The sequence below is a fragment of the Stegodyphus dumicola genome, chromosome 4 (assembly GCF_044657685.1).
Source record: "Stegodyphus dumicola isolate Sdum_Otavi_A_Nest chromosome 4, ASM4465768v1".
NCBI classification, from domain to species: Eukaryota; Metazoa; Arthropoda; class Arachnida; order Araneae; family Eresidae; genus Stegodyphus; species Stegodyphus dumicola.
Window position 1 is genome coordinate 164,063,527 of NC_140771.1, and position 27,665 is coordinate 164,091,191.

General features: G+C 34.0%; 1 protein-coding gene across 2 annotated transcripts in view; it reads left to right on the plus strand.

The window, feature by feature from the left end:
- Positions 1–27,665, plus strand: part of LOC118181224 (uncharacterized) — a 162,363-nt gene that overhangs the window by 19,060 nt on the left and 115,638 nt on the right. For both annotated transcript variants that reach the window (XM_035350310.2, XM_035350311.2), the window contains exons 2-4: positions 19,124–19,194; positions 21,571–21,852; positions 22,597–22,866. In XM_035350310.2, the coding sequence (XP_035206201.1) occupies positions 19,140–19,194; positions 21,571–21,852; positions 22,597–22,866 (607 nt within the window). In that variant the 5' untranslated portion in view covers positions 19,124–19,139. The remainder of the gene's footprint in view (positions 1–19,123; positions 19,195–21,570; positions 21,853–22,596; positions 22,867–27,665) is intronic.

Genomic DNA, 27,665 nt, shown 5'->3' on the forward strand with positions numbered 1-27,665 from the left:
TAATAAATTTCCTTATTTGCTTTATGTAACTAATATTTGGCCTTCAAAGTAACAAATAAAATAAGATGAAAAAGATATTAGATAACTTAATATAAATAAAATGTATTTTAAATTTATATTGTTAAAAATTAAAACAAAATGTTAGATCGAAAGAAATAATTTGTAATGCTTTTGTTTAAACAATTACAGACCAATTGTACAGTGGGTGATCGGTTAACGAACATAATCTGTTACACGACTATGTTCGCTATCCGAATTGTTCGTTAACCGATCATCGATTTACCATAGATTTTTGTGAAATCGATTAATTCGTTCTGGAGACCCTAAAAATTAAATAAAAAAAAAGAATGTATAATTTCTTAGTAAGTTTATTAAAAATATATAACATACATATAGTCTTGCATATTAATCAGCCCTTTTCATTTTTTGTTTATGGGGCGTTAAAGAACATGCCCAATGTCGATTGCTTTTCTGTCTTTTTCAGGATTTTCCGGAAGTGATTAACAGCATTGTCGTTGTAAAGATCCCCAACCCTACTGACATCAGCTTGGTTTAGGTTCCTTTCTAAGATCATTGCTCTGACATCCTCCTAATTCTTCAAAAGGTCTTTTAATGGCAGATGTCGGAATTGATCCTCTTTCGTCTTCCTCTTGTTCAGAAGGAGACACATTCCGCTGTGTTTTTTGGTGTTCTTCAAGATTTGTTGGAGTTCTTTTGTCGCTAGTTCATCTTCATGTTCCATTATGGGCTCTTCTATGTCATTCTCGTTCATCTCCAATTCCAGATCTCTAGCAGATGGACAATAATTTTTGTTCCGTTGGGTTTGGCAACCCTGCACATTATGCTCCGAGAGCCGAGAAGTGTTCGTTAGAATTCGTCGTAGTTCGTTACTCGAATATGTGTTCGTTGTTCGAGCACAAAAATCTTTAGGGAAAGTGTTCGCAGTCCGATTTGTTTGCAGTCCGAACTGTTCGTTAACCGATCACCCACTGTATCTGAAAGAGATGTTAAAAATCATTCATTTATCTAAATTGCAACCTCTCTGGATATTAGTTAATTTGACAGACCGCATGGAAGACAGATGAAAGATCTCACGTTATACTCTAACGGTAACCAAACAATGGTAATATAACATGGTGTGTGGTAGTGCAATGATAACAGGTCATAGTAGAATAGTCTCGTCTTTAGTGTAGTGGTGATTCGAGCCAGGACACTAGAATGTTAAGTGGCAAGGTAGCATCACTAATGACTTTACTAATGACATTTTTAACTATCAGAACACAGAAAATTAAACGAATTTCTGTTCGAAAGTAAATTTATGGATAAATCGTTAATTCTTTCTGAAAGTTTAACGACATTTTACATAAGGGGGGTGGAGCAACGAACTGCTCATTTTCCCCTTTCCGTGAACAACTTTGTTTATTAATTTTTTCAGAGATATCAAATTCAGAAGAAAACAAAACGCTTGAGATAAGCCGAGCTATGAACTATCTGCTTATTTGGATTGTTTAGTCTACGCAATGGTTCTAAACGTTTATTGATGCATTCCTCCTCCTCTCCATTTCTCGCGTTAAATCTCAGAGGCCTACAGCAGAAAACACGCTATTTAGTATTTTTATTTAAGTATTATACACTGTTGTTTTCAAAGCGTTACTACATTTGATAAGATTTAAAAAAAATATTTGCCAGTATGAAAACTGTCCATATGTAAACTTTGACTTTAAAACCATTTTTCTCTTATAAAGTTAGAAGGCTGAAAATCAGTTTCTAAAGGTAGACTATTTTAGTCTTCGAAAGTCACAAATCTTCAAAAAGATTCGACATTTAGAATTTCAAACGTGTTTCGTAGAGTTCTAGTAGAAACAGGAATGCGATTATTGCTGCTTCAATAGTACCTCGATCACCAGCATTAACTTCATGGCGCTTTTCTGAGCTGCATCGGAAATGGACTTTTATGAACTAATTAAAATGAGCAAGTTTTACATTTTCCTCTAACATCTCACACTTAGTGTTTATCTATTTTAGCTTTCAGAGTTTATGAAATAAAATTTGTTGCAATTTCTTTTCATTGTAAATTTTCTTTAATTTTGAAAATAATAGAAATTGTATTAAAAAACACATTTTTTTTTGTGTGCCGCCCAACCGGGATATCGGTTAGTGATTCTATCTATCGTAGAGAAGGGACATATATGTACATTTAATTTGGTTTGTTTCGATTCTTTATGTTACGTTGCAGGTTAAATTGTAGAGAGAATTCTATGAAGCGATGATTGCTGTACGAGGTATGTTCGCTTATTTTCCCCTCCATGAATAATCGAAAGGTAATGCTTATTGCCAATGTGATGTCTAACCAATCTCTTAACCGGGTGGTCCAGAAGGTTGGCGGACTGTCGTTGGGATTTACAGCTAGCTAGCCTGTGATAAGAGATGTAGTCTAATACTGTGGATGTTCTGAAGTTATTTGAAGGAGTACACCAGAGAGTGCTGGACGCACTGAAATTACTCTCTATGATATAGTATTTTACATTATATACGAGGGCTCGCTCCAGTTCTGGAAGGGCTTCCGAGATATATCTGGAAGTTGGCAAATATGCATTGGTAAGGGCAACATTTCTACTTTCACCGTCTAGTTGTATTGACACGATAAATTCCCCTTTGGAAAGTATGATCGGGGAAAGCGGGCTATTGTAAACAATAGTTGCTAGATTGTTCATAGACTGAAAAATTTTCATGGTACTAAAAACAGGAAGTTTTCCATTGTGTATATCGTACTTACGGATGAGAACTATGGGGATGTTTCTTTCCAAAACCACTTGGGCAGCATCTGCTGTGGCCACCTCACAGCGTTGAAGATTGCCTTGAAATACATTGAAATTATAAACATAACTTTCATTGGCATTGTATGGATAGGTATCTTACGTGTGCTTTCTTGAGCCTCAGCAACTCCACTTTATATGCTGGGCGTACTTTGGTACTTTCTGAGTAAGGAGTCTCAAATGTCGTGCCTGACCATTTGTTAGATGCTGTTGTGCTTTATCTCACTTGTATGACAGTAACATCAGAAGAAGCCTAAAAAATTCATCGTGGCAAGGAGAGCAAGACTGCGCCTGTCGTTGGCAAAAACCTTGTGCACCATACAGGTGACAGTACGACTTCGCTCAATTCTGCCCCAATTTCGATCCAGAGAACCCCAGGGGGGAACGGGCGCAAGGGTATCCCACCCTCTTTCCCTAGCTTCAACCTATCGACAGGACTTTCAGGTCTGCATATATTTAGAGTGTCCTAACACTGCAAAGACACTATACATTTACGAACATACATGCCTTCTCCGAGATTGGAACCTGGGCCTTTCGGTACTGCAGTATGCTCCTTTAACCATTGTACTGTCTGGGCGGCTTTTAGTTAGATGTATCGCAGTTAACAGTCCGGCACTTCCGCTGTGCAGTTATTAGCTTGGGGATTTTTGCCACAGGTTGCGCAAGCTGGAGATGCTTTCCACATATGACTTAAGTGCCTCAGCGTCTGACAGATGTAACAGCGTGCAATACTGTGATACTCTCTGAAACACAAGTACTAAATTCCAGATATACTCTGAGGTTCAAATCCCGCGAACGGGCTGGCTGCATGGGTGTTTTCGTGGTTTTCCCCATGTGTAACGTGTATACGAGCCAGTTTCCCTTAGAAAGTCCTCCACGAAAGGCATCCCTCCCCTTAGGCAGATAGCCCTAGTGTGCTTTGCCATAATTAAATACACACACACCAGATATACTCTGTTAAATTTCGTAAACCGACCGTATAGTTTCAGCTGAATATCAATTATCCAATGGTGTTTTCCGAAATGATCAAGGGGTTTCGGAGCTGTATTTGTGTGCATTAGCCTATGGCACAAGATCTAGCAAGGCCTGTCGAATATCGTTAGCTGTTGCAGAGAAGGGAGCTCCAAACAAGATAATTGTATTCCTATGTGTAAGTGGTACAAAAAATTAAAAAAAAGGGATTAAATTTTACATAAATTTATATTTAATCAAGCAAATGATAAATAAATGATCCATCATAGACACACTGGAAAATGGTGATAATGAATACCCATGTACTGAACTCCAAATACATTAAACACTAAAATGCACTTAAATGTGAATCTAAGTACTGAAGGTTCGTGGCCAAAGGTGGTGGGACGACACTTAATTAATTAGCTGAAGACATAAATTAATGGCAATAAACTGTGACTGGAATGTACTACAGTAATACAGAAAATTAAAGAAAAACTACTAAATTTCAACAGATTTAAGTACAATTATTTAAAAAAATAAAGTTAAATATTATAAAATTAGGCGCTATAAAAAGTAAAAAAATGATAATGCTAATGAATATTCTGAAAATGAAATGCTGTGATTGATCAAATAAATTATATGTAAGCAGCAAAAAGTTGTTCCAGCATGGCTGTTGTTTGCATGACAGAAGTAATAGCGGCGTATATTAAATGTGGCATATATTCCGGCGTATAACGCGCACTTTTAACTCCCGAAATATGATCGAAATTTACGGATGTGTGTTATACGCCGGATATAAAAATGATAGATTAGAAATATGAAAAAAAAAACAGCATACAAAAGTTATAATTTTACTTGTACTTATGTTGTCTATTGAAAAGAAATGACATACCTTTTTAACTTAAAAACTTTTCATTATAGGATTACATGAAAAGTTCGTCATATTCATCTTCCGATATATATTCACGCACATCATTGATTTCTGTTTCATCTTCACCATCACTATTAATCTCTACTCTGATCCTAAATAAATAATCATCATCCATTCCATCTTTCACCAACGCCAAAAATCCTTGTTGCAGGACGATTTCCATTTTCGTTCGCAATAACTTTGCATATGCGTTGTTTCGTTTGGCAGAAGCCATATTTACTACTAAAAGAAACGTTAGATCAATTGTATTTCAACTAAAACCTTCGTGTTCATTTCAAGATCACGGCTTCAAATGACGACAGGAAGAGAAAACATCTGAATCACAATTCCGCGAATTCTTTCGGGTTGGAAGTTATTCTTATTCCAAATTATATCCCTCTTTTCTCAAAATCCTACAACAGCATTCTTTTGAACACTACCATCCACCCTCTTTGCAGGTATATTTACTTTCTTAAGCGTTTAACCCTCACACATATTGTTCCCCTTATCGCTTGTAAGTTCGGTATACCACTGTTCAAAAGTCTAGGACAAATTTTCGAATAAGTGACCTCAAAGGATAAGAGTATTGCACATGTATCTTTTAGGTTTCTTCGTAAAAAACTGGGTGCGCGTTATACGGCGAATATATCTAAAAATTAAAAAAATATATATCTCAAATTACAGATACGCGTTATACACCCTGTTATTGCGTGTTATGTGCTGCAAAATATGGTATTTACATGCAGAAAAATGAAAAATAATAAAGTCACTAGATAAATCACAGGTCTGAAGAAGCGTACAACACGAGAGTCCAATATTTAAGAAGAATCAGCGTACGTCCTTCCAAAAGATGTCAGATTTGAGTTTTTAATTGGGGCTGAGATATTATTTGTTTTAAGATGTTTCAAATGTCTGGACTTAGACGAAAACACGCTTGGCACTAACACTAGCACGAAAGAATATCACTGGAGGTTGCCGTATCTGTCAAAAATAAAACACTAATTTCACTCAAAGTAATTAATGGACAAGCTTAGGGCATAAATCTATTGATAGAGCACTTATTTCTGAGTACAATGATGTGAGATTTGAGCACTTCAAAACGCTTATTACGCTGTAGATCGCTTATAACGTAGATAAGTCAATCATACGTCTCGCCGTAACTGTGCATCTCGCGCAAACTCCAGACCTGTCTCCCTGGGGAGTCGTAACGTCACCTGTGCTGAAGATTCTTGTCAGCGATCTTGGGTCCATGCCAAATTTTTTATTTCATTCCGTTAAATTTCCTTTGTATCTTAATACATTCGGTTTATTTTTAAAAACTGTACTCTTAATTTGTAACCCATGGACTATTTATGACCTATGGGTTATGGGTCACCAGCGTGGGGAACAGTGCAATGTTTCATGGTATGATAACTTTTGTTAAAGCATGTTGATTATAAAAGTATAATAGAATAGAATAGAATAACGTAATACTTCAAAATGTTACCAAAAATACCCTTAAGGATATTTTAAACATACAAGCAAAATAACTAGCAGATTTTTCACCACATGTGTAGTATATGGCATTAAGTATCTTTTAATCAATTACAACAACTGAGTATATTTACGAAGAATATGTATCAAGCATATTAAAACATATTTATCAGTTTATATCAGTTAGATGTAATAAAATAGTATTATAATAAAATATAATAAAACTTATTAATAAATGTGTTCAGTTACTTACACGATTTTATAAAGAGATTAAACTTGAGACAGAAATTAAGGATCATGTTTCACCGAATGGCAGCACCCTGAGAATTAGTTATGCGAAACATTTCATGGAAAATCATGGAAAATGTATTAATACCTTATATTTTGCGCTATGAGAACTTTGAGTGCAATTGGATTATATATGCAAGATATAGCATAACGTAACAAAGCGTAATATGCGAATTCAAAATTTTTGGGAAATTTTCGATGAGAGTATCTCTAATTTCAGAAATAGAAAAAGAAGTTATTGATAACAAACGACAAAGCAAGCAAAACAAAAGTCTGCTTAACAATGCATTGTAGTTTACAAAAGGCTTGGAAATGAACGAGAAAAAACTTCTAATATAATGTGCTATTCCTAACCTTGTAACCTAAAGGTGATTTCAATGTCATTATAGTAGTGCAAAAGTCTTTGAAACTCAAACTACGTATAATTTGTGAGAGTCTGGACTAGTGTTCAAAAGAAATTTATGTCTACTTCTTTTGACGAGCCGGTAAAAATTTGCTATTTAATTGCATACCTTCGGCTGCAATTTGTATAATTTTGTCGGTACTTGCATTATGACAGGATACAACCGCACGTTCCTAAAAGAAGTGAAGTGAAAAAGAAACATGCGAAGACGTCGTCGACCGTGTTCTTTTGAATCTTCATTTGTGAACTTTCAGAAGGTTCAATTTTCTACGGGCAATTACACAAACTCGCGAATTTAAATCGTTTGCAGTTAGCAGACGACTTTATTGCTCGAAATTTTGATGTATTCGAGTAGAAAGGCAGCATTAGAAGAGACAGTTCCAGAATGTGTGCGGGTGCTTTTGAAATTCTATTAGCGTAAATATTAAGCAGTAAAGGAAACGTCATCTGGAGACATCGTGACGTTTTTCAATTTTTCGTGTTATAAAGGTGCTACGTTTTGTTCTATTCTCGTTTATATACTACAGTTAATAATCTACATGGTTAATAATTTTTCAGCTGCTGGATTTATTATTATTTTCAGCGGTATAAGATATCTAATATGATCTTCAAACAATATCTTATCATCATAACAAGTAGAGCTATATACTATACATTCATGGATGTTTTACTTATTTTTGATGGAAGAAACATTTTTAGTAAAATCTTCTTAAAAATTCTACATGTTCTGTTATGCAATCCTACCTGATTTTATGACTTAAACTTTTAGTAAATTATTTTGACTCTTAACTCTATATACGGTGCTCTTTTAAATATCTTATATTTTGAAGTATTATCATAAACTATTCCGACTGTCAAATAACTATCTTAAACTGGTTATCTCTTTTAAACTATTCTATTAACTATCTCATATATCTGCAAAACTATTGATAAGGTATTTCTCCCGCCTTCCTAGCGTGCCTTCGTGGTGTAGTGGTTTGGCACTCTGGGCCGGTATTCCAGAGGTCTGTTGTTCGATTCCCGGCGAAGGCGATTGCTAATTTTTCATCTCTCCGGCGTCCAAAAAAATCCTAATGTCTCTACATATTAATCAATAAACATGGGGCATAACTTGAAAAATTAACTGTCATAAGCTGTTTCCATTAGTAAGACCCAGAATTAATTATATGATGTTGACGGTTTGAGTATAAAGATATATTACGAACTCTTTTATTAAATATCTCATACCTCTTTTAAACTCTTACTAGGCAAATATTTATCATGTTAACTTAAACTAGATTATATGTTTAAAAGTAGTTAAATAGATTCATGTTACGTTAAGTAGATTTATGTTTAAAATTCGTTCAAAAATTTAAAAAAGTGTTGAAAATCAAACATACAGGTAAAATGGAAAAACTGCTATATAAATCCCAAGGAGATCTTTTACTTATTTATTTTGAGAGAGTAAAATATACTTAACGTGTACTTTAAGAAAATATTTTAAACGATAGAGGGCTCTTACGATCAGAAAGTCACTGAATATGCTATTAAGTAGATTTTGCTACAGGCGAACACCTTGAACGATTTTATTTACGATCAGTAATAAATTTCCTTGCTGTCTACATGAGTCAACATCGCCTATTTGTCGCCATCTAATTTGAATTAGATTCCTATTTGCTGTGAAATGTAATTTTCTCGCTTGTGATTTATTTAGTATATATTTGCTCCCTTTTGCGCAAACTTTTTTCTTCTATTACTTTTATTTTTTTATATTTTTTGTAATCTTTGCGGTTATAAGGATTACTGTGTATGTATTATATCTGTCTTCAACACAGTTTATTTTACCCTCTGGAACCTTTAAATTAATATTAACGTCTTAGAGAATACGTTTCTAAAGGGTGCATATTTCACGAATGTTTGAAAAGCATGCAGCACTGTTATAAATAGCAAAAAGCGTTTTTGTGACTCCATATATTACATGCCACGGTATAATTTTTTTTTTTATTTTTACAAAACTTTAAAATTTATATATATATATGGATATAACATGATATTAGATGAAAGCTTTATTAGGGAAGGCATCAATTCACTTTTTGATTATGGAGAAAATTGTTGCATAGGTGATGACTGGAGGGAAACACCACACTTGCCTTGATGATTAAAACATCATTTTTATCTTTGAAAAGGAACAGCTCTTAAAAAAAAAAAAAAAAAAAAAAAAAAAAAAAAAAATCTGCGTTGGTACAACACTAGGGGTGCTAAACGCACCCGCAATTTTGTATACACAGAAACATGGAATAATGCTGTTAAACGGAGAGATGTCACTTAGCAAGCAAGCTTAGGCGGCAAAACAGGATGCGCACAAGTCAATTAAAGTATTTATAATCTTCGAAATTCCTTCTTAAGGTGGTTTGGTTGGGCTAGAATTTCACAATGTATGTAAAGTACATATTAATATGTAAAATATAAAATATGAAAGACAATTGTTAAAAAACTTTTGAAACTATACCTTTAAATTTCTAATTAGAATACAGGCACAACCCCCTACACATTTGCAGTAACGCATGATTTCTTTCCTTGCAGTATTCCTCATTGTAAAAATCTTGCCTAATCGTTATTCACAACTCAAATAAAGAATTTCCAAGCTAATAGATAGTACTTCAACTGCCTTGTGCGCATCTTCTTTCGCTGCCTAAACGAGCTGCTTTTCGTATATGACATTTCGGGGCGCTTAGCATCCCTAGTATTGGATGAACTAACAAAAATGTGTTTTTGAAGAACTGTTTCTTTTCAAAAATAAGAATGATATTTTAACCATCAAGCCATGTATGATTTTCGCTCCAGCTACTACCACCTGCTCAGCAGTTTTCTAGGCCAGAGTGGTAGGAGACCCTTGGGGTGTTTGTTTTCTCTCAAAATTTTGGATGTAAATATATGCTAATAATTTCCTTTGTTGACTGTACTTTTGTTTTTATGTGTTGCTGTGATTTTATGTATTGTACATTTTATAATTTGTTCTTTTGGTATATTTTATGTAATAATTTTAACATGTATTTTTGTTTAATCAAATTTATTGCTACACATTCTGTTTGTAACGTTTATATTAGTTGCAGCTCTTGTAATTTTGGATCGATGGCTGTTTAAATTGTGAAATTTATTCAGTTAGAACCCGAGATATAGATAGAAAGGTCCTTCAGTGATTCTCAATGGAGCAGTTTTTGCTTCATTTTTAGAAGATCATTCTACCCCTGCTTTCTCAATCTAAAAAAATTCGATACACATTCATTTTAGTACGGTTTTATAAATTAAACAACAAAAAGACATAGTAAACGTTGATAAATACCAAACTTGAATAAAAATGGTTTTTTTATATTCATGAACTAAAATTAAACACTTAGCAGCCAAATAAAAAGCTCGCAACACCTCTCCTTTAAAGTATAAAATTCTCTGTCAGAAGGAAAGTCTTCCCTGTTGAGAACCCCTGTTCTGGAGATTTTCATAAAACACATTTTGGACTATCTGGGAACAATTTTTTCTAAAGTTTCCAGAAGGTTGTGAAATCTTGAATATAAGGCTAAGTTTCAGCCGTGAATATTCAGTCAATTCGAAGGGATGATCAGTTCAGAACTGTGCTATTTATTGAGCTACTCTGCTACACAGCTCTGCGATTGCTGCTTTAACGCATGCTCTGTGACTGATATCGGTAATCTGCTATATTCTTCAAATCTTAGGAGAAATTTCTTTATTTGTTTTGTTCTGCTTAAGATATTTATAAATGCTGACTTTGCTATGAGCTGTTATTTATTTCATAAGAATTTCTTTTCTTCTCTGTCTCTTTTTGTTTTCCTTTAAAGCACCAAAGGTCTTTTTTTTTAGTACCAAACCTCACTTTTTTCTCCGTATCACAGTTAAAATGTTGCCACCATATGTTTTATTATATTTTAAAGAAAAACTGTAAAGAATACGAAAAATATGTGGCAACAAAAATAAAAGGATGCCAAATATTAGCACCATGTATTATTTCAGAAAAAAATAATGTAACGATTATAAAAAAAAGTATGGCAAAGTTTAATTCTTTATAGGGAATTCTAAGGCTTCTTTAGGTATCAATAGGTATAGTAATAAAAATAGATGCAGCACGTTATTCTCTCCAAGTATGTATTTCTGATTTATATGTCCAATAAATATCTGTGACAACAGCCATGATAGTGGCAAGCAGTTCTCTGACATGCGTTTAATCTGCAAATTATCTTGCTTGTAGTAATCATTATTTTGAATTATTGCACATAAAACAGTGGAGCATAGTTTTAGTTTCTACTTTTGTTAGTTTGTCCTGCGTTGAAGTCTTGCGTTCCTTACAATAAACACACCATTTTTAAAAAGAAAGCGGAATAACGTTTTAGAAGAAATTATCATGAATGAGAATTTCATTCATGGTAATTTAATAATTCAAAAAATATTAATGATATTTTAGACCCCTTCCCTCATTCAGAGTCAAATATTAAATGCCTCAGTTATTATGCTGAATATATCAAAATTTCAAATAGATGTGCACATGTAAAATTAGTAAATTGAAATAATCGGTACTTTCTAATTATCTATTCCCAAGTTTTCAACATTCGCCGAACTACTCTGTTTTTGATGTATTTTCGAGTGTACACCGTGGATATTATTAAGTTAAGGGGTTAAGAATTTGGAGTTAAGGAGTAGTTCAGTTACTTTTTCCCTCCTCTGAGTTACTGTCTTTCATCCATGGTATGCAAGAGACAAAAGACAACCCCACAACCTTACCTGTCTTAATACATGTGCCTTTGCATGCTTTATATTTAATTGAACAGTCTCTACCACTGTGAAAATATAAACATCTGGCATAGAGTTTATTTTTTCGCCATAAAATTTCTTTTTTCCTGGTCTTATGAAAATTATTACCGTTACTTATGAACTGAATAAAAATTATATTATGTAAAGATAGCTTAAAAGATAGCTTCATAAAGTCACCAGTGAGTTGGCAACTTTTCGTGGCGGCGCGAATAATCTGAAAATGCCAATTATCTGAATTGTTTTTATATTTGGAGTTTTGCTAAAATTATTTTATTTTTTAACATGCATGTTTCATATTTTATACTTATTAAATTATTAGTATTTCATACCTTTTCCCCCGAGTCGATAATTTTAACCATGTAACACAAAAATAAGTATTAAAAAGAAAAAAAGAAAAAAAAAACACTCATGGTATCATTGATGCTCAGATACTAAATAAGCATATATAGTGAATAACAATTTTTATCATTGCCAGTGGGTTTTTGCCACTCTCATCTCTGTTGCCAACTTTCTGGCTGGAATCAGAATTTATTGCACAGTGTGCGATCTGTTATTGTTACTATATCTATGATCCTACGTGTATAAATAAAAGAGAGTGTCTGTCTGTCTTTCTTACAAATTTACTGTTTTATGCTGATCGTGATGAAATGTGACTTACTTGACCTTCAAAACAAGAGAAGCAAACTGTCTACATACGATTTCTCAAAAACCAACCTACGGTGTCCGCGCTTTTTGAATACAATTATTATTTTATGTTAATTTAGCGACGAAGTGCTGATAAAAAACTCAGCGATTTAAAAGCTTTCTGTAGTCACTAATGCAAAACATTAGATATCTATGTTTCAAATTTAAACAAAAAACTCGTCGATATAAAAGAAGTTTTTTGCCCTTGGGAATAATGCGAACATTTTAAGTTAAACAAACTCAACGATTGAAGAAAAACGCGGTCAAAATTTCCTGAATTGCCGCCCAGTCGGTATAGTGGTTAGGGCAGCCGACAGCGATACCAAAGTGACCGGATTAGAATCCCGGAGAAGGCATGGTTGTAAATCTCCCTCCTTTCATAAGGGGCAAAGGTGGTCCACCTATATCAAGTGCCTCCATAATAAAGTGACTACCACTTCTCCTGTCGGTTACTTTAGCTAGTATAAAATACTTTTAACTTCCACCAGTTTGTTGCCGTTTGTCGAAGGGTAACATATTTAATTTTTCCTTTAAATTTAGTCTGCCTGAAACTGATTAACAAAATAAGCAATTTAAAAGCAGAAACGCAGTTCTGTATGTCTTTTATTAATTACCTGATGGACCCATGAAATTATACTGACTTGATTTATTAAAAGCATTCTTTCTCTCTCTCTCTATATATAATCCATACCTATATCTATCTATCATATATAATCTCTCTCTCTCTCTCTATTTTTTATAGTAATTATTTTAGGCGGCTGGTCATGCCAGCGGTTAGTTATGTGAAATGTGAAACGACAGCAACTTTGATTCGACGCAAAAGCGAGATTTGAGAGTTATAACCCCCTCTGAGCTAAAATAAAATGTATGGAAACCTTAAGACTGTATCAAGAATTCTAAAATTATCCTATTTTTAAAAGATTTCCAATATCATGAGCTGTGAATTCTAAAATTAAATTTTAAAACAATTCTTTCATTCTTTAGCAAAGCAAATTAAGATCATCCTCTCACAGAATAATATACACTATTCGCTGAAAGATAGAAAAAGAAAAGGGGGGAAGAACACAAAAGAACATAGAAATAAAGCTTTGAATACCTAAAATACTATTGAACCCTCACAAGTAAACTTGATTATGCGTTTCTCTGAAAGTGAAAGTGTTGCCAAAACAATTCTCCTTCTCAGACGAAGACCAATGAGTGACAGTGACGACTGCATTAATCTCCTGTTTCTTCCCCCTCAGCATCATGCACTACTTCTTTCCAGCTTCAGTGAGAATATCCGGAGTGGCAGTTGCATTTTAGGAAGAATCTAAATCCTGTAAATAAGCAAAAACGTGTGAAAACGAGCTGCTGTTATTGTTAGTATTTGTTCATGTATCCATTTCTTTTGCTATTTTTACGGTAGATTATAGCTTATAGCAACCCCCCTTCAGGAAAAAAGAGAAAAAATAATGAACAGCAAAAATAAAGAGTCAACAACTACATCAGCTTTTTCTTTTGCCTCTTAGCTAACTCGTGACTCCGTCAAAATTCGTTTGATTTTTGTAGCTTAAGAAAGCGATATAGGGACTTATCACCTGAGGTCATTTTACTTACTTGCAATTCCTGAAAAGTAATCTCTTAACATAGAACTTATCTCAATGAAGGTACCTAGAACTCTTGTATCCCGTGAGAAATTGCTGGAGCTTCGCAAAAAATTGCAATGAACAAGCAGTCGTATGTAAATATGTTATTGAGTCAATATGTGTTTAATTTAATATTCTAAGCATAATTAATATGCTATTATTTACTAAACTTAATTTTTAAAAAATTCACTTACTTAAATTTCACATTCTCACATTTACTAATTTACCATGTTTTACCAGATTGACTTTTCAGTCATATTTCCTGCTATTTTCATATTCTGAACGTTACTAATTTACTCTTATTTACTTAATTCTATTTCTGAGCAGCTACAGTTATTTTTGAATAATTTTTTCTTTAAGTTGAAAGTATTTATATTATAATTTTATCCCGATTTATTAAATTTCAGTCTCGATTCATTAAATTTACTTTTGTGTCATATTTTTGCTTAATTCGATATCGTGAGTGTTATTAATTTGCCATAATTTATTAAATTTTTACTTTTGATTCTCGTGCCGAATCGGATGTTTTTAATTAATTATTAAATTAATAATATACCATTATTTACAAAAATTAAACTATGTACAGTAATTTACCTCGATTTATGCCTTTTTAACACTTAATCTATTTAATTTGAAATTTATACTAGTAATTTATAATATTAGTTATCTATATATATATATAAAGAAAAATGTCTGTTTGTGTGTTTGTTCCGATTAACTCAGTCACTTCTATAGCTATCGTCAACAAACTTTTTATCATTCTTTTCTTAGTCTTGGAAAAGGTCGACTTCTACTTTTATTCCTCCAAAATAGCTAAAATCAGAGATATTAATTAAAAATTCCAAAAAAACTGATTTTCGCCATCATTTTCCCGAGTGGCAACAGTCTCGCACACTGGAGATAAAAATCTGCTTTATTTCGAAAAGTGTTGCCACTAATCGCTTTCAAATAGCAGAGTTTGTTAATAAAAATTTCGTACTGAATATTATACTGAACTTCGTATTCTAATGAAATGAATGTTGAACATGCATTCAGATGAAAAAGAAATATGAAGCATATCAAATTAATATAAACCTATCAAGAGCTGTGGGGAAATGGCAATTTTAACTTTCCCCATTAAAGTCTAAAACCTTGAAGTAGAGAGTATGAATAGAACTTTAAAAGGATTAAGATATAAAACTTAAAAAAAAAAAAAAAAAAATCTGAAATTTTTTCAGATTTTAAATTACGTCTAAAGGGGCGTTTTTTTAACGTTTTGAGTGTTACCTTTATTTATTAAATATCATGTTCTTTGCACTTAAACCATAAAATTCAGTTCAAGAGCAATATCGCAAAATAATGTTAAATTAAGCATATCTTTAGAATTTCCGATATACACAGTCTCGCGAGCTGGAGATAAAAGTATTTTTTTTCTATATAACGTTGCCATTTCTCGCTTTTAAAGCATTGAGTTTGTAAATCAAAAATTCGTTAAAGTTTTACAAAATATAAAATCTATAATAAAACAAATTCCAAATTTGGGATTTCAGATGCCCATATTCGCAGTAGGATTTCGTCATTCAAAATTCGATGGCTCTATGTACCATTGTTTTATCAGAATGCGAGAAATAGACAATCATTTATGCAGATTTTTCATTATTTAATTTCTTCAAATATAATGCAGGACTCTAACATTTTGTGGCAACAGTTTGAAAAGTGAACCGACGTTTATGAGTCCGACGCAAAATGCCAAAACGAAAGCAATAGTCCTTCGGGACTGAAATCCCTTTGGACTAAAAAAAAAAACTGCTTCTAAATAAATATAATACCTACTACCTACTCTCTATTCATAAAACTAATTTTTCTCTATTGAATAACATTAAAACTCAACTACATGAAACGTGTATTCTATATATTATTGTAAGGTTTCAACGTAACCATTATCTTTTTTCTTGCCTTTTTTAAAATACGCATGATAGTGCAGATACGGTGTGGTGTGGTGTATTTAATTATGGCAAAGCACACTAGGGCTATCTGCCTAAGAGGAGAGGACTTTCTAAGGAGGACTGGAGGACTTTCTAAGGGAAACTGGTTCCTAGTGCAGATATGAAATTAGAAACTTGGCAGTGGAATCAGAAATTAGTAGAATTAGAATCTTGGCAGTGGACCAGTTTAGAGTGTTAGGCTAACTTAGGTTATTTGAGTATGAAAAATCACTCTAGCGCTTCCTGCCTAAAGTAGGGATTTTCTAAAGGAAACTGGCTTGTATAGTTAGACATAGTTAGAGTGTTATAAACACATTAAAGTGATGATACTGGCAGCATAAAATTTCACATATTATGAATTGCTGGTGAGAAATTTTGGTAAAGGGAGTGTTTAAAAGGTTAACTTAACTACGTATTCAGCAACATTGCTTCATAATATAGGATATAAATTAAAAATAATATCAGTCATCAATTGGCACAACCTCCTAGTTAAGTCAAGTGAGATTTTATAGAAAGTGAAAAAGCATATAACTTCTTTAAGGCATTGACAAAATATCGCCGATCTGCAGTGTACTAGTTTTTAAATGTCTTAGAAATGCTTATACGTAAGCTACAATTAATAAGCACAGAATTTAAATATAAGAAACTGAATATTATAAAATTAAAAGGAAGGAAAGTAGAAAAGGAAGGGAAAAAACTTGTATCCTCAAATTTTCAGATTAAATTCTAATATCCTAGGTAAGAATTTACCATTCAAAATAAATTTTGATTTTTAAATAAATTTCAAATTCAATTAAAAATCATTAACAAAATTCTGGCGTTTGTTTCTTCTTTTCTTTTAACATAAATGTTATTAATAGAAAAATATCAAAACATAAAAAAGACATTGCTTTTCGAAAGGATTATTTATTGTTTAGATAAAATTTAAAAGGGAATATATTCAGGTAAATAGAATTGTTTCTTTTATGTTATTATAACTCAAATTACTTCATTATCCGCATTTAATTTTATTTGGAGTGCAAATCGTAATATTAACGAGAATTGAAGAAAGAAAATTTGTCATTGATATAATGAGAGAGTTTTGGAAACCTGGTTTATTTATAATAAGGATGGCAATAAGATTTACAAGGCAATTTCTGCTTCCTTGCTGAATGCTTTCGTAGTATCACCTCGAAGAGTCTTTCATGGGTTAGTCTCGGAGCACGTCCGACTGGAATGCGAAATATACAGAATTCGAATCTCGGCGAAGGCATAAATGATTTTTACTTATTTTGTGCTGTGAGATAACTCTATGAAGTGTTAAGATTCACGGGAAATGTTATTGAAAAGTAATTAAAAGAGCCTTTTAGATGATTTCTAGCCCATAAGTACTATTAGTCTCTAAAACTAGTCTAAAACGCCATTTTGCGTCGAGTCACTTTAAATGTTCCAATTACTTTTCAAATTGTTGCTACCAAATACTATCGATCTATATATTTAAAGAAACTAAATAATGAAAAATCTGCAAGAAGGTATGTATATTTCTCGCACTGTGAAAAAACAACGGTACCTAGAGTCATCAAATTTTGAATAACGTAGTCCTCCACCCGAACCTGGAAGCCAAAATTTGGAATTGCTATTGTCTGTTTCATGTTTTAAAAAACTTTAATGAATTTTTTTATAAAAAAATATCAGAAATTTCAAAGCGAGCAGTGGCAACACTGTGACATTAGCCCAAATGTTTTTGAAACGTGTATGTGTTTATAAATGGAAAAAAAAAAAAAAAAAAAAAAAACGCTTGTTTGGGCGTAATATAAAGTCTGAAAGCTTGCAGATTTTATTTTACTTTATTTTTTTTTAATATTATTGAGCATAGAAAATATGCTATGTTTCGTACACAACCACAGTTCTGTACCTTTATTTGTTATGAACAGAACCTACCAAATAAAACCATACAACTCCTTTGATGTGTTAAACAGAGCAAAATACATTAGTAAATCGGAAGAAATAACGTTTGTTGCTTCTGACATATTGGCAGTGATTTTCATGATGCCAAAAAGTGTAGACTTAATTACATGCATTAAATATTAGTCCTGGCACTTGGATAATATTCACTTAATTAGAGATTCTGAATATCATCGAGGATTCTTACGGTATGTACAGAATATTGATTTTATTATATGACATCGGCAACACAAATGATTTTCTCGGAAAGTAATTAACGTGCTATGAGACTCGAATATCACTGGCTGTCCTTACATTATTTAAAATATATCCTGCAAGCCTTAGTATCTTGAAATATAATAAGTCTCCAACCGGGCCAAAGGTTTGACTCCGAAATCCTAGCTTTCCCAACAACACCATGAAAACGAGGTTATTTTCTTGAGGACAAATATTAAATGCCTATAGTACTTAATTATTGGTCTCTTTTTACTTCCTTGTACGAAGTATTGGAATCACGAAAAATTCCAGATACCATATTTCAACGAAAATATCCATTTGAAGTCCAAAATATCCGTTGAAGTGACACAGAGTGCTGTCGAGCATTACGTAAAAGCATTCTACTATCGTAAATCATCTTCTTTGAGCGAGTTTCGAGCGTACGCATCGCTACAGGAATATGGAACTCATTGACATCTATTTTATCGGTGAGTGTGTTGCTAAAATGGAGCAGCTACTCAAAGGCCGTACCAAGAAAGAGTCTTGATTTATCTCTTTAGAGATTCTTGAGTATTTCCTTTTCCATCCGGCACCCCATAGACAAAATGCATGTTGCTAGCTCTGTATTAATGCTGAGAGAGTTAGGTAGGACAGGAAAGCAACAGATAGCTAATTAAGCACAAGTTAGGTAGGCGGGCTAGGCGATGGGAATTTTATAAGAAAGAAAAGTCAGACTTACAGTTAGCTCAGTCCTATAGGAAAAAAAAAGAAGAAGAGGACGAAGAATTACTCGATGGAATGAAGCTAACAGGTAAACATTACAGACATGGGAAGTAAGGCCAGTGTTGGTCGCTCTTCCCTGCCTAACATGGCCTGCGACAGAGCTCGCTTGCTATGATTAACTATGAAACTAACGAATGTAAAACGACAACGAATAAGTAGTGCTTAACATATTTTTAACTGAAAAGTAATTTTGCAAATAAGTTGCAGTGCCTGCTGTGTTTATAGTTCTATACTGATGTTCAATTTGACGGAACACATTCTAAGTGCTTTTTCTTCTTCTAAAGGTGGTGACAACAAAACATGCCTTGGACTATATTTCTCTTCTGCTGTCTGGCAGCAGTCAACTCTGCGTCAGGTAAATGGACATTACTTTTACGCCAAAACCTGTTTTAGACCTTTTGGATTTACTGCCATTTTTTAGATTTCTTTTATTGTTGTTTTTTACAGTGAAAATAATACTATATTGTTTATTTAATCTTATGTGTGGCATTCATATTATTTTATTATAATATTAATATAATATATATAGTATGTATTTATTCTGTTTTTGTTATATCAAAGTAAAATGTTAGATATATATTTTAGATCAGCAATCTCCTAAGAGCGCATACTCGAAAGAGGAAAATATTGTAAGTTAATACCCCATATAATATAATATAATGTATTATATGTGAGTATCGTGTATGCGTAGTCAAAAATCGAATTACTTATTTATTTATTTATTTTAAACAATGTACAAACATTTAAATTAAATTAAAAATTTGCGTTTTGAATTATAATTTAATGTGAGCAATGTGATTGTATTTGTTTAGTAATATCAAAAATGTCTGATTTGATGTTGTCTGTTAATGCAATTCGAAGATGTGGCTCTAATTTATTTCTGAATTTGTTTTTAAATTTTATCGGTAAGTCATTGCATAAAACGCTACTTTTTACTATTCTGTAGAATCAGATGGTGAGGTCTCCAGGCGCTAGTGAAACCAGATACAGCGAGCAATGAGAGAACTTCGTATTCACATGACACATGATCATACACTCCCAAGTGACCGTGAGTCTACTTCTTAGGTGGACCTTCGTATCATTTTGCGTACCTCCTGGAGTACGCGTACACTATTTTGGAGACGATTGTTTTAGATTAAAATTGCATTCATTTCTTATTTTTCATAATCTGTATAATTGTTTTGCATAAACAAACAGTACGGGAGCAATTTAATTTTCTTCGGAAGGGACAAGTTTCGTCAAATTCCTAAAGAATTTGTCCTTAGTACTACTATGGATTTAATGAGTCTAAAATTTTCCGCAATATAAGAAAACGAAGAAATAATAATGTATTGTTCTGTACTTTGCGGTGTACATTCGGAGTGAATTTTTTTGGCAGCGTTTCAATGCTGTAGTTCATCCTTTGCGTACGTTTCATAACTTAGGATCTGTTTCGTTTAGCTTCTCTCCTTTTTTAAAATTTTAAATTATTGGAAAGTAACTCATTAAGAAAGAAATAATTCTGTTCCGAAGTAAATAATATCCGGCTAACAACTTGGAGGCGTGTCTTATTAATTTAAATATAGCCGAACATATTCATAATTATCTATAAGGTATGTCATATACTAGTTACAAATTATATAGATAAAAATATTATTAAAAATCAAGTGAAAACAATTAAGAAATGCACATATTGCTCTTAAATTGTTTAGATTGTTACGTGCTATAGCTATATAATCTGTAGGATAAAATTAAAGATCTTATGTCACATCCGACGACAGCACTGTAAAAGATAACTATTTTCAAAATTTGGATTTATTAGATTATGGTGATGCTCACTAAAGTTTAAGGAGAGGGGTACCTTCGTGGAGAACTTTCGTAGGAAAATTGGCTTGTATTTAGTTATTTATAGCAATCAGTGGATGATAAATAAAAAATAGGTTATGTTCTCAGCAAAAGAATTAAAATCCTGTTCCATACCGCATGGATGACAACAGGTATCGCAGCGTAACGTAACATGACGCTAATAGCTAAAACCATAGAATTCCTGCATATTATGGGAAGTTTGTATTAATATTCATTTCTTTAAAATGGAAGACACTCTATTTCCATTACAGTATGGGTGATTTTAGTATTGCTCTGTGAGTTATTACAATGAGGAAAGCATTGTATTTTTCTCTTATATATTGAATTCCATTGCTTATTCTGCCTCTAACCCGTATTTCACATTCCCAAGAAATGATTTTTGATATCGGAATTATTTGCAGAAAAATTTTGCAGTTCTTGTAGAACGTGACGTTACGCTTCCATGTATTTATCATTCATATACTTAAGAAAGTGTTAACATTGTTAATACAAGATTACTTTATCTCCCACACGTCCTCATAAATAGCCATCTTCCAGAGTGCTGCCATTCGGAATGATATAAGATCTTTAAGTTATTTGTTTTGCATTCATTCTTCATACTATTAAAATTATAAATACACTTCTTATTTAATTAAGAATCTTAATTTTACTCTTTAGTATTAATTCATATGATTCATTTAAATTAATTGTTTTATTAATTACTGTAATTTAAAATTATGCAAATTGAAATACAAATTAAAATAAATTAAAATGTCGGTTGATAATTATGAGCATTTAAAATAATACTGTAATTACTAAACAATGTCCGAATGCTATAGGTACCATAGTAACTTGATTCACATTCATTTACAGATTCTGCTACATTTTTTTTATTTTTCTGTGACAGGCAAATGCAGTCGCACAGGTGCAACAGAATCCTTTATCCTGTCAACTAACGCCATGACTAGCTCTTCCAATATCTATAAGAGGATCATGGGACCGTCCCTCATTGACTGTACTCGGACTTGCTTGAATGACGTCACTTGCGAGTCTTTCACGTTCCTACGAAGCCAAAATGAAACTCAGTGCCTGCTGACAGCCGGAGGGACGGACACTTCCAAAAGATATCCGGAACACAGACTTTACCCAGCCTCTGGAACTTACCGTATGGAAAAAGTCTGCCTCAAAGGTTTGTGTGGCTGGATTTTAAATTTTCTTGCGCAAATTTTATTTTATGGGAGTTTATGTAATTAAATTGAAATCGGTTGACTCTGCTTTAAATATACACGACGCTAAAAATAGTTTTACTACTTAGACGAATGCAGCGAATGTTTTCTGTAAAGCTTTGTCGAAAGCGGGAAGGGGGGTTACGTCATTAACAAATTTCGCGTACCGCAAAATCGCGTTCCGAAAAGTTAACTTTCTATGAAAAATATGGGTTAGGTATTCTTGAGGTTAAGAAACTATGTATAATTTATGCAAACCTAAATATTATTGCAATTAAAATGGAAAAACGGAACAAATGTTAATTGAAAGGATTTCTGATGCTGCTTAAAAATTAGGTACATGATACAAATATTTTTTCTAATAGCTAGTGATTTTTTCTTGGGGACAATGTCTGATGCAAATCATTAAATGTTTCGCTGTAAGAAGTGGAAAGTTTTCAGTGTTATAAGTGCCCCTTTCTTTCTTCACTTGGGAAGGTTAGTTAGAACTATTACATTTTGCATGGCAAAACTTGCCAATTCGAGTGGATGATAAATGAATGATAGGCTTATGTGACGTAACAATTTAAAAATTTGGAAGGTCTTGTTCAGGATGTTAATAACATCAAAAACGCTTAAACATACTGAATGTCAAGATTGCCACTGATCTAGAAATAAAACATGCTGCTACTGAAGTTTCTAAATTAATTTTCTTTTTCTCCCGACAGGTGCTTGTGATCGTCTGTTCGTGGCCGAATCGTTGAGAGGGATGGAGCTCGAAGGTCACAATGATCTTGTTGTGGGAAACAACACTCGTTTGTCATGCTTGGAGTCGTGCATCAACAGTCGAGATCTGAACTGTAGGTCGGTGGAGTTCGACTCGAAGACTTCAGAATGTCGACTCAGTCGACACGACCGATTTAGCAGGAATACCCATTTCAAGAAGTCAACATCGGCCCACATCGAGTACTTTGATGTCACTTGTCCCTACCAACAACGTTAGTCTACTTTTTTATTTGTAACTTTTGATACCTTTCGCTTTTAAATTTCATTATCAAAGTGTTCTTTCTTTGACTTGAGTATTAAATAATGATAACATTATTATAATAATTATTTGTCTCTTTCGATTATTAAGATCTTTTTAAATACCTGTTCTAACTTATCGGTTTACTTTTCAGTTAAATTATGGCTAGTTAAGTATGAACATTTTCTCTTTAAACTGAGTGTCCTTTCAGCTGCTTGATTATTATATATGTGTCATTTTTTACGTTTAATCTACCATTTCCAAACGTTTCTGATTAACCCATTAAATATTAATTATTAAGTTCAGAATTATTTACCTAGTGTAATAAATCTGAATTAAATACTAGTTAGATATTAAAATTAAACTGCTTTAATTAAACTAGTTAACAGCTCTTTAAAACTATTACAATTTTTTAAATGTTTATCATATCTTTCTTTTACTATAATACCTCTGATTATTACATTTTCTGTTGGTTTTTATATCTGTACTACTACTACAGGTGATTCAGAATTCATCATCAATATTTGGTGGGGAGGTAGGGAATAGCAAAAGAAGGAGATTTCACATAGGAAAGTAAGGGCGCAGTCGAACGCATGGTGGTGTAGAGGGTGCTGTGTGTACACAACTTCCTTACATAAGCACAGCTGTTTGACGTGTGCAGCCAGACGTCTTTCGACTAGGTGACATTTCAGAATTAACATGAACCGGTATATGTGGAATGAACTTACATATATCCATGTAAATACCAGGCATATTCCAGAAGGTCCGATTGTCCATGCAACGCCGTTGTGAGTCATGCATTCTAGCACATGGTCAGCAGTTCGAGCACCTCTTGTAAGTCTATAAAACCAATGCAAAGAAATGTTAAATGTAAGATAATAAATGTTTTTTCCCTTACTACTTCCTTCTTACGTGTTCTTTCCATCATTGAACTGGGGTCATTTTGCCCTACTACATGGCATATGCGTCCATGCATTCCTATGTAAAATCTCCTTCATTTCTTATTCCCTGCCTCCGCACTGATGATGAATTCTGAATCAACCTGTATATCTTATCTTACCTTCATCTGACTATTAGTTGAATATCAGTAACTCTGTAAGGATCTTAAGTTTTACTAACGTTTATTTTATTTTAAATCTTTACTATCACTTCTTATTTTCTACTTCCGGCCAGAATTATAAGCGTTAATGTATTTATGCAAAGTTTGTCTGGCGAACGCCAAGTATTTAAGTTGTGGCTTTTTGCCAAGCGAGAGAGAGGAAGCAGTGAGTCGAAGCAGGCCGCTTACCTTAGAAGTTTTACTCAGTTGCTGGTTGCCTTCCAGGCTAGAGGTTTTAATCCTCTTGATAATTTTTAAACGTATTGTAGTGTTCACAGTTCTCTGTACTACATACGGCTTCCTGTTAATATAAGGCCAATCTTCCACGTTTATTATTTCAAAGTTAAGTTAGCGTTTAGTTATATTTTTTTTATATTCTTACGTTTAGACCACAAGTGGTGGGTCATTGTATTCCGAAGTACGGAAATTATTGTAAATAGAGAAAAATAAAGGGTTTTGTATACCCTTCTTGTGTATCCTGTCTACTTCCCACAGTGATTGAACATAGCTTTAGTAATCTCTCTGTTCCGAGTCAGGTCCTTGCATGTTCCCGAAGAAAGTAAGACGGAACATTGAACCTGATAGTGGCGCCCAACGAAGAAGAATAACCATGGCCGAGTTTCAAGAAGAACCTGTGCTGCCTGCAGAAGCGGCTCAGAATCCATAAATGCCAGCTGCCGCCCTGGAAGGATTTGGTTACATCGTCCAGACCATGCGCGCTTCGATGAAACCAGAAGCAACATTTAATGGAAACTCACAGGTATCCAGTTTTTTGGAAAAATTGGATGACCACTTCATGCTCTACCCCGTGCACGAATTTCAAAAAGTTACCTTAGCTACCAGCGCTTTGAGGGGCCAAGCGCTTAATTGGTTCAAATGTATAGGCAGAAGTCTCTTGGGTCAAGCAGGAAGTCCCACCTATACTTACGAGAATTTCAAGACTGCCCTACTAAAAGCCTTCCCTGTCGTAAGGGATCGTGCGAAATTAGAAACGGAACTTTTCAGCATATATCAACAAAGAATCGAAAATCTCTCAAGCTTTATTTTAAGAAAAATTCACGTCTTCAAACTCTTGTATGGAAACCGTCCGGATCCTGAGATAATTCAAGTAATTTTGCCGAGGTTACTGCCCCAAGTGCAAGACTTTATTGAATTAAGAAATCCGACTACACTGGAAAAGTTATTTGAGCTAGCAATGCAGTTTGAAAGTAGAAGAACGGCGGACGTCGAAAGAAGACGCCAATATCAACAGCGAAACCAATTTGGTACGCCAAGACTACAGCAAACTCAAGCACATGGCTCCGGAGAAAAAGCGAATCAGTGGGCAAGGAAACCCGAGCATTCAAAAACAGCCGGCGAACGTCGACAGTTCAATAGCAACCCAGGAAAAAAGTCTGAAGGCCAGGGGAAGAAGGAAAGCACGGAAATCAAAAATAATTTAAACTAAAACGGATTTCTGCTGACGGGAGGGTGCGGAAATCCGAAGGCCACGAAAACCCCTCTTCCTTCAAGTTAAATACAGTAATGGTGAAAAATTTGACTTTTCCGAAGATTGAAGTGTTGGTGAATAATATCCCAGCCACCGCACTCCTGGATACAGGCGCGCAGTGTTCCTGTGTGGCAGAAGAATTTTTTAGGAAGTATTTTCGGAAATAACGCATATATAATTCGGATAATACGACAGCGCAAGGAGAAAAATATAAGTGTATAGGTAAAGTACCGCTGTATGTCCGTATCAAGGACGAACAAGTAAAGGTGATGTTTTTTATAGTAAAGAATCTGCAAGCACATATAATTTTAGGAATAGATTTTCTTTCAGAGGCACAAGCAACGCTAGATTTTAATGAAGCGTCCCTTAAGCTGACAATGAAACCAGTTCGTGCAGAAAAGGCTGAACCGCCGATGTTAAATCTTGACCACCTGCCTAATGACGAGCAAGGAAGAATCCAACAAGTGGTAAGTGAATTTGCTTCGTTATTTAGTGATATTCCAGGATTTACTCAGGTTACTAACCATAGTATTGACACCGGAGATTCAATGCCAGTTCGCCACAAAGCATACCGGTATGATAAAAATAAGGAAAAAATTATACAATGGCATATCACCGATATGCTACGTAAAAAGATCATAACGCCCATCTCAAGTAGTTATGCTAGCCCGGTGGTATTATGTAAGAAAAATAATGACTATCCTTTGACACATCCAAAAAGGTGGAGATTCGCAATTGATTACCGTAAATTAAACTCCATAACTAAATATCCGGTATATCCGTTACCTATTATAGAAGAAATTCTAAGGAACATAACATCCACGAAATATATGACGACTTTAGACTTAACGACTGGTTATTTTCAAATAGGGGTTAGGCCTGAGGACGTGCCTAAGACTGCTTTTATAACCAAGTCTGGCACTTATGCATTTTTGCGTATGCCGTTTGGCCTTTCAGGGGCCCCGGCAACATTTCAGCGATGTATGGACATTGTGTTAAGGCCTGTTCTTGGAAAGTCCACATTTATCTATTTAGACGATATCATTATTACTAGTGATAATCTCGACCAACATGTACAGGATTTAAGACAGGTGTTTTCTTTATTAAATGAGGCCGGTCTGAAAGTTAATGTCGAAAAGTGCAAATTTGCAGCCGCTGAATTAAAATATTTAGGTTACAAAATATCTCAGAAAGGAATCGAGACAGACAAATCAAAAATAATCGCTGTACAAAAGTATCCGACTCCAAACACGGCAAAGAAGCTCTCTTCTTTTCTAGGACTTTGTTCATATTATAGGTCCTTTATAAAAGATTTTGCAGCTATGGCTGAACCATTGTTAAAATTAAAAAGGAAAAAGGCAAGATTCTCGTAGACGGCCGAAGCCAATAGTGCTTTCGAAAAATTAAAACAAGCATTAACGCAAGCCCCTGTGTTAAAATTTCCTGAAAAGAATGAGAATTTAGAAATTTCAGCGGATGCTTCGGATTATGCGGTAGGAGCGGTACTGTCGCAAAATCAGCAGCCCGTGGCATTTTTTAGCCGAACTTTAAATCAAACACAAAGAAACTATTCCGCGACCGAGAGAGAGGCACTTGCAGTTCTGTTAGCAGTGCAAAAGTTCCGAGTCTATTTTGGAAAGGCGCCAATAACAGTGTACTCTGATCATGCGGCGGTAACTAGATTGTACTCAGGGAAAAACTTATCCCCAAGGTTAATAAGATGGGCACTCAAGCTACAAGAATATAATCTGGTAATCAGGCATACCCCCGGAAAGGAAAATATCGTAGCAGATGCCCTATCCAGAATTAAAATAGATGAAGAAGGTAATACCGTAAAGGTGGCAATGCTCACAGCCTGTACAATAAATTCCCGAGAAACTGTAGTAACCGAACTGGGTAAGGATCCTGAGTTTGGAAGCATTTATGAGTATTTAAAGGATCCTGAAAATTTTAGCCACCAAGATATTGTGGCGATAAGAAATAGGGCGGCCCATTACGAACTAATAGATGGTCTATTATTTTATACAAAAACTACGAATTCCAACAACGAATTTCGACCTGTTATCCCAGATAGTCTTAGATTAAATATCCTGCAGGAGCTCCATGACAGCCCTTTAGCTTCTCATGCTGGTATTCGAAAAACTATCCAACGCGTACGCGAGGCAGTCTATTTTCCTGAACTGCA